The sequence below is a fragment of the Mytilus californianus genome, unplaced genomic scaffold, assembly GCF_021869535.1.
Source record: "Mytilus californianus isolate M0D057914Y unplaced genomic scaffold, xbMytCali1.0.p SCAF_11, whole genome shotgun sequence".
Lineage (NCBI taxonomy): Eukaryota > Metazoa > Mollusca > Bivalvia > Mytilida > Mytilidae > Mytilus > Mytilus californianus.
In genome coordinates, this window is record NW_026262593.1 from 48,504,431 (window position 1) to 48,517,845 (window position 13,415).

General features: G+C 33.2%; 1 protein-coding gene across 2 annotated transcripts; it reads left to right on the top strand.

Annotated features, from left to right (window-relative positions):
- Nucleotides 1-4,676: 4,676 nt before the first annotated feature.
- On the top strand, nt 4,677-12,353 carry LOC127720231 (uncharacterized). Of its 2 annotated transcripts, XM_052226717.1 has the most exons (3): nt 4,677-4,752; nt 10,630-11,070; nt 11,251-12,353. In XM_052226717.1, exons 2-3 carry the CDS (start codon nt 10,635-10,637, stop codon nt 11,940-11,942), a joined length of 1,128 nt encoding a protein of 375 aa, XP_052082677.1. In that variant the 5' UTR covers nt 4,677-4,752; nt 10,630-10,634; the 3' UTR covers nt 11,943-12,353. The 2 variants fall into 2 exon arrangements, with proteins under 2 accessions (XP_052082677.1, XP_052082676.1); XM_052226716.1 differs by having other exon boundaries at nt 10,630-12,350.
- The last annotated feature ends 1,062 nt before the right edge of the window (nt 12,354-13,415 follow it).

The window sequence follows — 13,415 nt, forward strand, 5'->3', positions numbered from 1 at the left end:
AACGAAAGAAGTAAAAGTTATATAATCATTTGAATGTTGAATTGGTCAAAATCTAAGATTTACGCCGGTTTGTGTCTGTTTTATTTATCAAGCTTTCTGCACGTTAAAAAAAAAAACTCTTTCAAAAACTCTATGCGGGGTTCGTAGGTGTCCTGCTAAACAGCATACCATAATATTCATGTGGCAGTTCAAAGTTCAACCATACCTAGTGCATCAATAGTTAATTTAATCTCGTTTTGAATATGCATGACATGTTCGGAAATTATACAAGCAACAGATGTATGTAACAACACACCTGAATGGCGAACCGCTTTTAAAAAACTTTCTGAAAGAATTTGATCGTAGTTCATTTTGTTTTGAATTGCTACCGTCTAGTCTTCTTTCTGTTTATACAATTTTGTATTCCTCTAGGTACGGTTCAATGCCCTTGTACCGAATATCAGACAAAAATAGCTCGTCTGATCAGTAAGCTGTGCTTTGGGAAGATACAGTTTCATTTTGTTTTTGTTATCTTTTTGTAAATGTATTTTTTAATTTGTTCTACTTTAATTAAAGATTTGAAAAAAAAGATATGTTATATCATATGAAGGCTGTCATGGATGAGCAATTTTATTGAGGTTGTTGTGTAATATCACATGAGACCATGCAAAGTCAGCATTTTTTTTAAATAACTTGATAAAACACAAAATTTTTAAATATTTTGTTAACCAGTAGGCTGTGCTTTGGAAGGAAACACTATCATTATTTTCATGTTAACTTTTTTGTCGACACTGACCCCTTTCTATTACACTTAAGAAAGGAGTCCGTTTGGCCGTGCGGATGTATTAATACGAAGCGACATCCAGTAGGAACGGGGTCGTTAATTCCGTTGCCTTGTGTAGGATGAGTGGCGTGCTCTCTGCACGTTAAAGAACCCTTGCAACAGTTTTATGAGGGATCCAATAGTGACCTACTTCCCCATTTCAAGCTTACCCAATTTTCATATGGCAGTCCAAATTTCCAGACATTCATTCCGGTCGACCTTACTATTGTATTACTTATTTATTTGATCTCGCCCTGAATATGCACGAGATATTTGCCACTGGAATTTAAGCAAGCAACTCATAATCAATATACAAAACTTTGAAATAGATCCAACAGTTAATTTAACAATTTGTCATGTAACAACAACTTAAGAATGATGTCCCATTTATATAACGAAAGAAGTAAAAGTTATATAATCATTTAAAAGTTGAATGTAGGATTAAATTTCTAACTTGACTAGGTCCAAGTCTAAGATTAATGTTGGTCCGTGTCTGTTTTAGTTGTCACGCTCTCTGCACGGTAACGAAATCTTTCAAGAACTTTATGAGGGGTCCCTATGTGACCTGTTGTCCGTTTTACAGCATATGATAATTTTCATGTGGCAGTTCAAAGTTCAAGCCCGTAATCCCGGTCTACCTACCTTAAAGAATCTACCTAGTGTATGAATTGTTAATCTAATCTCGTTCTGAATATGCATAAAATATTTGGAAGTTAAGCAAGCAACGCATGTATGTGACAACAACCCTTACACCTGAATGGTGACTCATTTTTTAAAAAATTTCTGAAAGAATTGATATCGTCTAGTCTTCTTTCTGTTTATACAATTTTGTTTTCCTCTAGGTACGGTTTAATACCCTTGTACCGAATATCAGACAAAAATAGCTCGTCTGAACAGTAAGCTGTGCTTTGGAAGGATACAATTTCATTTTGATTTGTAAAAGATTTTTTAATTTGCTCTACTTTAATTAAAGATTTAAAAATAAGTTATGTTATATCATATGAAGGCCGCCATGGATGAGCAATTTTATTGAGGTTGTTGTGTAATATCACATGAGAACATGCAAAGTCAGCAGTTTTGTTGAAACTGACTTGAAAATACAAAATAAAAAACTTAAATGTTTTGTTATGATAATAATCACATGAGTATCATGGGACATATCAATGTTACTGCTTCATCGATTTGATAATGAATTATATAATATTTAAAATCGCTGCTAACTGTATAACATGCATATTCAGATAGCATGCCGTGTTTAATTATAGCATTCAACATTTAATTTTGAATCGGATGAACGGATGGATGGCGTTTTACGTCAAGTTTCAAATATTATAAGGACGAAAACAGGTTAATGTGATATGAATACGAAATCTTCTTTGTACAAGACCGACACGCTTAGTTAACTTAGTCGGGTTTTAAATGTGCTAGTTCACAAGGTACATATAACAGTCTGCAAGTAAAAATATCGCACTTCTCAGGTACTATCTCGTGACTCTATATTAAACAGTATTTGTTCTTGCTCCTAAGTGTCACGTGCTTAGTGAAAAACCAGCAAAACTGTCCAGAATACAAATTTTCAAGTTTTTGGTTTAATTCGTCCGGTGATCGAATCCATGACCTCGTCCGAAAACAAGGTGTTCACGCTACATAGAAACCAGTGAGGCGGTATCATTGAAACAGAGGTCAGCAAGTGCAGATGTAAATTTCACCTCTCATTCTATCGGTAACGTAAAAGAAACTCGGATAAAAAACAGAAGTGAAAAGAAGTCATGGAGAAAACCCCCAAAGTACACCCTATATTAACCCACACGAATGTCTAATATAAAAATGCTGGAATTTTCATATTTGTCGAACATTTCTCTACGTTTTCATTTTTATTTTTATTATTGCCGATTGTTTTAAAAAAAAAGTGATGCATTGTAACATCTGATCAAGAATATGAATAAAAGGAGACGTCGAAAATATGAGACAGCAACCCAGCAACACACATAACATTAATATATCTAGAGGACAATGTACAGTGACCTATAGCTGCTAACTTATATGTCATTTGGTCTCTGGTGGAGAGTTGTCTCATTGGCAATTATACCACATCTTCTTATTTTTATATTCAATATTAAACATGTGGCTATACAATATGCAAATTCTAAAAAAAACTTCTTAATGAATTAAACAAAAACTATCTAAGATCTGTAATCACACCAAATTCTCCAAATATAAAAAAAAATATGGTAAAAAGAAACAACCACTAACGAGGTGATGAAAGATTTTACTGTAGTTAAAGTAAAATTCTAGTCAAAAGTCTTTGACATATTCCCCATTTCCATTCTCAATTTTAATGTCAGGAAAATTGATGCAATGACAATTATCATATTATTTGAATTTGATCCCGAGGACTGAGGCAATATTTTTACCCGCCCGTCGGTACTCTGTCAGTCTTTCTGTCGGTACTCTGTCAGTCCTTCTGTCGGTACTCTGTCAGTCCTTCTGTCGGTACTCTGTCAGTCCTTCTGTCGGTACTCTGTCAGTCTTTCTGTCGGTACTCTGTCAGTCTTTCTGTCGGTACTCTGTCAGTCTTTCTGTTATCACTTTGTTGATTCCTTTATTTCTTTATTTCTTGCTGAATTTCCTTCACATTTCAGTGATTTCGAAGATATTTGTGATGAGTTTGATCAAAACCTTTAAAACTTTATTTATCTTGAAACTTTTAAACATGGAATGGGGCGGGGCTAAAACTACCTTTTTATTGATGTTTGGTCTTGTAATTTTTTCACCGGCTCACTAGGGATCTCTCAGTCGTGCATTTAAACAACACAAATCTTTTGGCTATATGCATGAGCAGCGACAATAATGGGTTCAAATTCATCAATTAGATAATTTAATTTTGGATGTAACACGTCTTCTGATTAGCTGAAAGGCTTTTTGTCTATCAAATTATAGACATAATTTTGTGATGTGATCAACGTTTTTTCATGATTTACTCCTTAAAAATGGAATTTACAATTAAATTATAAGGACCGACTGTAATTTTTTTTTCGGTCTATTCGAAATAACCTCAAAAATGTTGTGCACCACATTTTAATGTTTTTTTTTCATAGACAGAAAAAAAAATAGTACAGTCATTCCTTAAATAAAACACTTTACTGCAGACTTGTACATGTAAGATCAAGCAAGAATTTAGTTTTCAACACATGAGTGATAGTCTATCGGATTTTTTCTGCATTTACAAGTCTAATGACCAAACTAATTTGACTGATCTGACTCTTACCGTTGTCTCTGCGATTTTTTTTCGATCTACTTATATGAACCTGACTGTAATTTAATGATAGCAGTACGTAATAATTATAAAAACACTTCTAGGTTGAGGCTAGATAGGCAAAATAACAACAACAAAAGACAATTAGATAAGAATTCTCTTTTAATGCTCAAACGTTCCAACATTTTCATTACTCATAAAACAATTTTCATGTCCCCCATATTGATGTTCGCATATTGACACGGTATAATTATACAACCGAAAAAAAAAATTGACCTTCGACCGAAATTATTTGTATTTGTCCGTGACAGATACATATTTAGTACTAAAATACATTTATATTAGATGTTTCACATGGCACGATCTATTTTTCGAGGAGATTTGTCATTGATGTGTTTTATTGCAATGTTGTTTTATTAATAATAGGTGTTTTGAATGGACACCCACACGTGTTTTCGTTAATTCTCGCTGTGCTTACATACATTTACCATGTATTTACTTTAAATGTTTGCTTCAAGTCACGTGTCTAATTACTCCTTACAATGGTCGTTGTGTTCCTTGTAATAGGCGTTCTTTGATAATAAAAAAATGGCATCACGGTATAAACAGTACATCTGTCTTTAAAATGGCTCTACCTCTTATAATGCACCTCCCATTTAACAAATCTTAAATAGTGAATTCAGAGACCATAAAGGTAAAGTCATTTTTTTTCATTTTGACAGTTATATAAATGCGTGCGTAATTAATTAAATTTTTAAGTGGTTTATTTGTTGTATAAGAAATACAAAATGTGTAAATGATAATTAAAAAAAATGCAATTTATGATTGGCGTATTTGTGAATTTTGTACTTTTTGGAACTTGTGTGCAAACAATAAAAGTCAAATTATATTTGTTTGATACGTGTCACGACTTCGAGTTTTATATTTTGTGATCTAAAAAATAATATGTTTTGATCTTGATATAGTACGGAAGCGTATTACCGCCACACAACTTTTTTTTTATATTTCTTCCTACGTTTGCGTTATAACGCAAACCTTTGCGAAATAACGCAAACCTTTTGCGTTACAACGCAAACATTTGCGAAATAACGCAAACCATTGCGTTATAACGCAAACCTTTGCGATATAACGCAAAAAAAGTTTTGCGTTATAACGCAAACATTTGCGATATAACGCAAACCTTTGCGAAATAACGCAAACCTGTGCGTTATAGTTGCAAACCTTTGCGAAATAACGCAAACCTTTGCGTTATAACACAAACCTTTGCGATAAAACGCAAACATTTGTTTTGTCTTATTTTTTATTTAAGATTCAAAGGAAGCAGTAGTTGTTAATGGAGGAGGCTGCATATATTAAAATTTATCTTCTTTGTACTCATTGCAAAGTAAAACGCTTTACTATTTAACTAATAATGAGCAGGATAATAGATTAAGAAGATGTGGTATGAGTGCCATCTAAGTCATAATTGGTAAAAGTAAACCATTATAGTTCAAAGTACGGTCTTCATCGAACATCAAGCTATAAAGTGCCCCCAAAATGATATACATGATAATACATGTACATACATTACAAGGAAAATTGAGTAAATTAAAGTTATACCGAAGAAAAAAACAAACCCTGCTAATATAGCTATAGCCGAATATAAATATACTTCCAAAGTAAGCTCTCGTTTGAGGATCGTGTAAGGTTGGTTAACTACCCTTTTGCGATAAATGAATAAAATGAAGATGTTTTATTAATAAAATTATGTTCTCTCCATTTAGATTGCTACCAAGTTACCGCACTAGATTGAAAATTTCATGACTTTTTATCAAAGAATCTTTATCATATTCTGAGATTAAAAAAACGATTTCTTACATCAAAATTAGTGTTTGTCAAACTGCTATATAACCAATGAAATTTTTCTGATAAAGTGGTTGGTTCAAGTTTTTTGAAATTTTTATATTTTTGTCAAAGGGTTAAAGTAAACATTTTGTCAAAATTTTATGAAAATTAAACGAGCCAAATTAATATTAGTCAAGGTGTTGGGTACCACCTTAATACTAGTATACAAAGTCTTAATCCTATTACAATTCCAAATTTCCGGATGTCTAACGTAAACTGCACAGATCAATCGCAATATGAATTTCAGCACTCAGTTTACTTCATAATATGCATGCATTTATTTTGTCTTTTATATCTTCATATTCTGTTTCCTGGATGCCTTCTATTATTCTCATATTCATTATTGAAGATGTCTTGCCAACCTGATACACAATGTTTTCATAAGTGTAAGTCCTGGGGATAAATTGGATATCAGAACATTGTAAGGGTCTGCACAATTCACATGTTGGACAATCAAATGTGGGTTTTCGGATTACTTATCTAAATTCAGCACCTGTAAGATTGATAGATTGATTGGTGTTAACGCCACTTTCAGCACTATCGTGCTACTAATATTACGTGGCGGTCAGTTTTTATTGGAGGAGGAAGCCGGGGTGCCCAGAGAGAACCACCGACTTTCGGTAGAAAAACTGACAATCCTTGTCAATTAAGATTAGAGTCGAGCTCACTTGCCACGTACGGGAATCGCAATCACAACCTTAGTGTTGACAGGCAAGTGACACAGTAGTTCCACTAATTAAAGAACCAGCCCACCAAGGCCCTAGCACCAGTAAGAGCTTGACACGTGATTTTAAAGAATAGTTTTCATTAAGGTATATTGACCTCTAGTGTTTCTTCAGTATTGTGGTGTTACTTTCCTAGACTTTCATCCAATAATATTCGTTTTATTTTAAATCGGTTCTTTTCAGAGTATATTCAGGTATTCATAATCATTGTCAGTATATAAATTTTAAGAACTTTGTTAAATAAACTCAGACGCTATAACTGCGCTACAGGAGCACCAATTATACATAATACATTATAATTACAGATAACAGAATGATTAGAAATTATCTAATATATAGAACTATACAAATACAAGTTACAAAAACTTAATAGATAATATGAATATAGAGTTATGCCTTAGGTGCACTTGATTCGATTCTTGTACATAACCACCGCGTGTTAGATAGAATGCTGTGTTATAGGAATATGAATAAATATATTATTCGTCTACTAGATTATCATGTAAGTGAATTTAGCGGTTCGACTATATAAGAGTTTTACGATTATATGAGAAGTATGGTGTGTTATTTGCTCTCCCTAATAATACCATGAGTAGTTAGTCATAAAAACAAAAGTGTAGATAGGTCTTCAAAACCAAATTAATTTTATCCTGATGATGTATACAGTTTTTCCTCTTTTTAAAACAAAAACTATTGAAATAAGTTTCAAAGCATTTATCAATTTATAAAACTATGCAAATGAAACAATAAGTTGTCAGAGCATAAACAGCCTGTCTAAAAAGCAACTCTGTATAAAAATTGCGGAAATAGTATACTGCCAATGAGGCAACTATCCGCCAGAATAAGATTAATATGTTGCCATGAGACAATTACGCTCCAGAGATCAAAGAAACTTTTGACACTCCATTACAAACTGAATCAGTTTTTACATGTACTATAGAACAAAAACTGATTTGATAAATGGAAAAGGTTTTTTTATTATTTTTATACCGATGGTGTTACATATATAATGATATTTAATATATGTAACAGAAGAAAGACTGGTCGCCCTGCCAAATAAATGATTGATTACATGTGGACCTATGCTATTAAACTCACTAATATATAGACGTGAACGCAAACAATATAGAGTTTAAAGCATAGACACCCGTAACTATATTTTTTTTTATTTCATAGACTTGGGAAATAAAAAAACAGCAAACTTTTCATACGTATTATGCTCTTTTGCACGTGACTTTTTTTATTCTGTTTAAGAAAATTATTGCATACAATTACATGGCATACTCTAAGTTGCTAACATATTTAGTCTCTTTTAGATAATTGTCTAATTGCCAATGAGCATACCAAATCTCCTTATTTTTATATTAGTATTTTTATTGATTATAATAATGAAGATATGTCTACTACAGCCTTATTGATTTGATATAAAAATAAGATATGGTATGATTTTCAATGAGACAAAAAAATCATTAAAGACCTCATGAGAAGAATGTACACTGCAGGTCAACATAATTATGGCCTTCAATAATTAGTAAAACATATTACTTATAGTAAACCATATAACAAGTAAGTAATTATATTTTATTTAGAGTCGGCACATATATAATACATAACAAAGAGCAGCATAATCTCTAAATAACACACTCCGGCTTCCTCCACCAACACAAACTGACCGCCACGAAAGAGGACAATCGTGCTAAAAGTGGCGTGAAACACCAATCAATGAATCAATCAATCTTAATAACAAGCTCTTACAACCGACTTTGCAAGAAATCCTATGACAACCAACTATGCAAAATTTCAATTAACTCAAAAGAAAAAAAAATTCAATGAACTGATCAAATTTCTATATCAACGGAAAATGATAAATGGCACACATAATCCAACGACAACGACTGGACTTTAAGCTCCTCCTAAGCTCATATGTGCATAATGTTATAGAATGTTTCAATTGGTTTTTATTCGTTATGTCTAATAACAGCTTAATTTACACACATCATATAGAGACATAAATAGTGTTTAGCATTTGCAACAGTATCAGAGAAAAGTCGATTTTTACAGACAATTGTCACAGAATTTATTTTGTTTCGTTTGCCAGCTGTTGCCAATAAAGACAACGATCTGCATCCAGAAGATGAAAATGAAAATTCAATGAAATTCATGGAGGTAAAATGTCAGGAAAACTGAAAAGAAATTTAATTTCTCATACTTGACAAAATTCAACAAATTTGTTCACTTTTTACATCGCGATGACCTTGAGGTCGTTCCGATGTATTGCTATCGCCTAGATTTCCATTATGTAAATTAGTTTTGTAACCGATCTATAAACATGATAAATATGCGCACATAAACCAGTGCAAAATAACAAAATAACATTCCCTATCGTTTGATATAAATACATCTCTTCAATGAATACTGATAAAAAAAAATTTTTTTACAACATAAATTAATAATATGAAAATGTTTTGTAGTTAGATATATATATATATATATATATATAAGTAAAAAATCATTGATACTATCAATGCACACGTACCGAAAAATTGTGTTAAAGCATGCGGAAGAATATCTCAAAGAACGTTTTGCGACAATACCGGCAAGGACCGGTAACTCTGTTATTGTTTTTGCGGGAAAATATGAATGCCTACTCGTATCCAATCTTAGAAAAATCGAATTTTTACAGAAAAGTGTCCACCATGCACTTGCATTGCACTTTTATTAGAATAGTAGAATAGAATGATATACAAATGGATGCAAATCATATATATATGTTACTGTTATTTTAATATAATATATAACAACAAATCAGTGTATACTGATTTGTATCACTACAATATAATAGTTATTACGGTGAAGTTGAATTTCCTGTCATTTATTCATCATCCACGCACGAGCTTGTCTCAGAAAAAAAATATATCTCTGTACATTAACCTCAGTTTCAGGTAAAGAGATATGTTGTTTTTTTCTGAGACAAGTGCTTTTGACCATCCTCAAGAAATTGTGGTCATCCGATGTTCAGTACTTCAGTACTTTGATTAGATTCTGTTTTTGAGATGTACTGCAAATGCAATACGGTAACACAGATCAAATTTGCTGTATACGATGGAAAGATCAAAATCTGCTGTATACGATAGAAAGATTAAAATCTGCTGTATACGATGGAAAGATCAAAACCTGCTGTATATGATGGAAAGATCAAAATCTGCTGTATACGATAGAAAGATCAAAATCTGCTGTATACAATGGAAAGATCAAAATCTGCTGTATACGATGGAAAGATCAAAATCTGCTGTATACGATAGAAAAATCAAAATCTGCTGTATACGATAGAAAGATCAAAATCTGCTGTATACGATGGAAAGATCAAAATCTGCTGTATACGATAGAAAGATCAAAATCCGCTGTATACGATGGAAAGATCAAAATCTGCTGTATACGATGGAAAGATCAAAATCTGCTGTATACGGTAGAAAAATTCAGTATATAAGTCTGTTTCGTCTGCAGTATTTCGTCTGCAGTATTCCCAAAATCTATTTTTCCCTGGTGGTTCTTGAAGAAAATCTGCTGGTCCTCAATATTATTTCTATTGCAAAATACCAAAATTGTGTCTGTCCTTTGAACATTTTGGTGGTCCATACCTTCGGACCACCAGTTTTCGAGAACTCTGAAATCTGCTGTACACAATAGCTAAAACAATTGTTTTGAATGCAAAGCACGAGAACGTATCAAAGTTTTAAAAGCGTCAGACAGGTGCCATAAAGGGAACAGCAAGTGTTTACACTTCTGGTTAGACTCGTACTTATTTCTCTCGAATTTCAATATAATTCGAGTACTAGTACTTTAGGCAGTTTTTTTGTTTGTGTCGAGATTATTTGGGACATTACGTAGGTTGCCTTAATTTTCCTTTTTGGGAATTGATCTATTTTTTTAATCTTTATACATAATACTGTTTTTTTCTGCAGGAAAGATGAGCCCTATACTATGGATGCCTTTGTTTTTATTAAGTACACTTGCCTGTACAGCTGGAAAGTTTGTTTTCACAGGACCAATAGATAAAAGAGGCATATACACAAGACCAGTAGATATAGGAGACAAAGTAACAAGAACATTACAGATAGGAAGCAATACTACAAGACAAGGAAACATGGATATAAATAAACCAAGAACATTAAAAACTGGAGGCATCATTATAGGACCAGGAAAACTGGATAAAAATAAACCAAGAACATTAGAAACTGGAGGCAACATTATAGGACCAGGAAACATGGATATAAATAAACCAAGAACATTAGAAACTGGCGGCAACATTATAAGACCAGGAAACATGGATATAAATAAACCAGGAACATTGGAAACTGGAGGTAACATTATAGGACCAGGAGACATGGATATAAATAAACCAGGTACATTGGAAATTGGAGGCACCACTATTGGGCCAGGACACATGGATATAAATAAACCGGGAACATTGGAAATTGGAGGCACCACTATTGGGCAAGGACACATGGATATAAATAAACCAGGAACATTGGAAACTGGAAGCACCATTATAGGGCCAGGACACATGGATATAAATAAACCAGGAACATTGGAAACTGGAGGCACCATTATAGGGCCAGGAGACATGGATGTAAATAAACCAGGAACTTTGGAAACTGGAGGCACCATTATAGGGCCAGGAGACATGGATGTAAATAAACCAGGAACTTTGGAAACTGGAGGCATCATTATAGGGCCAGGAGACATGGATGTAAATAAACCAGGAACTTTGGAAACTGGAGGCACCATTATAGGACCAGGAGACATGGATATAAATATATCAAGACGATTCGAAACTGGAGGCACTATTATAGGGCCAGGAGACACAAGTATAAATGAATCAAGAACATTTGAAACAGGAGGTAGTATTACGAAACCAGGAGACAAAGGTGAAAATAAACCAAGAATATTAGAAACAGGAGGCAACGTAAGAAGAATAGTTAGAAGCAATACTTTCAAAGACCTAGGAAATGGTAATAAAGCACAAATTCAAACATTAGGTGGAATTGGTAGACGAATGACACTCGGAAAAATGCTGTCAACAATTCTAAATGGTACACGATCAAATTCTACAAATAAGAATGAAATTGGTGCCAAGTCAGGTTTCCAACGGTACATTCCACCCTTTGTTTTAAACATGAATATATATGAATGGATACCAAGGAAATTTCATCAAAAAGTTCATGATGACTTGATGAATGTTAGGAACAAAACTACAACCACTGATAACTTTTGATACATTTGTTGATCGGAACATATTTAAAGTAGTCTTGGAATGCATTAATTATTATACATTACAGTTGTAGATTTATTTTTTGTAAGAAAGTTAATGCATGCATCTAGAATTATTGATACATACATACAGACGTTTCAATGCACTCCGATGTTGATCTGTAGGATTTTATAAAAAATTGTTAAAAAAATATCTTTTTTGTTATCATTTAATTTCAGTATCACTGTGTGTAGTCATCTTGAAAGGATCGATATTCAATAAATCATAAGGTAATGCGCCCCTTGGTCTGACTCATTGAAAATCTACTCAAAACCTATGGATTTTATTTGCTGAGAATCTACTAACCGTACTGGCGATGCATTTATACGTGGAGTTTATGTCAATGAGTCAACAACCACAATAAAACCAAAAGACATCTCAAGGTCAACATATTACATTCAAGCGTATTTTTTTTTTTTTTTTCAATTAAAAAATTTATTTAAGATTATTTTATTTCAGCTGTTTTATACGTTATTGTTGTACATTTCTGTCTTAGAGCAGCTTGTCAATATAGTTTCTTTTTAATTTCCTTTCTTCTGTGTTGCTCAATCTGGTTTTCTGTGTGATGTTTTGTGGACTATTGTTTGTCTGTCTATTCGTCCTTTTTTTGTTGTTGTCTGTTCGTCCTTTTTTTGTCTGTTTTTCTTCAGCTTCAGGGTTTTGGTTACACTTTTATAAAAAACAAGGTGACGTGGTAGCATTGCGAATGATGCACCTACCATGCATGCAGCTTAAGACCAAATAATAAGGTACTAAGGAGAAAAAGAACCCCTGTAATAACCAGTTGATATGTTACAATGGAGTTAAGATCAGTAAAATGGTTACAACGGAGAAAAAGAACCCCCTGTATTAAATGACCAGTTAATATGTTACAATGGAATAAAGACAAGTTAATTGGTTGCTATGGAGAAAAATGCTACCTGTAATGGCCTGTTGACAGTTAATCGGTAACCATAAAGAATAAGAGGTACCTGTAATGGCCTGTTGACAGTTGATCTGTTACCATGAAGAATAAGATCTACCTGTAATGGCCTGTTGACAGCTGATCGGTTACTTTGAAGAATAAGATCTACCTGCACTGACCAGTTGATAAGATAATGTGAAGAAAAAGGGCTTAATGTACCTGTTGATTGGGTACGACTGAGAAAAGGAGTACATGTTGATGGGGGTACGACTGAGGAAAGGAGGTACCTGTTGATTGGGTACGACTGAGGAAAGGAGGTACCTGTTGCGACCTGTTGATTGGGTACGACTGAGAAAAGGAGGAATCTGTTGCGACCAGTTTATGGGGTACTATGTAGAATAAGAGCTTCCTGTAAAGATCCAAATCATTAAAATATTCCAGTTGACAGCTTTACAGTGTACAAGACATATGCAAAGTTTTAGTATTGTCATCCGTCCATAAGCATCTTATTAGTATTGTCACAATTTACCTCA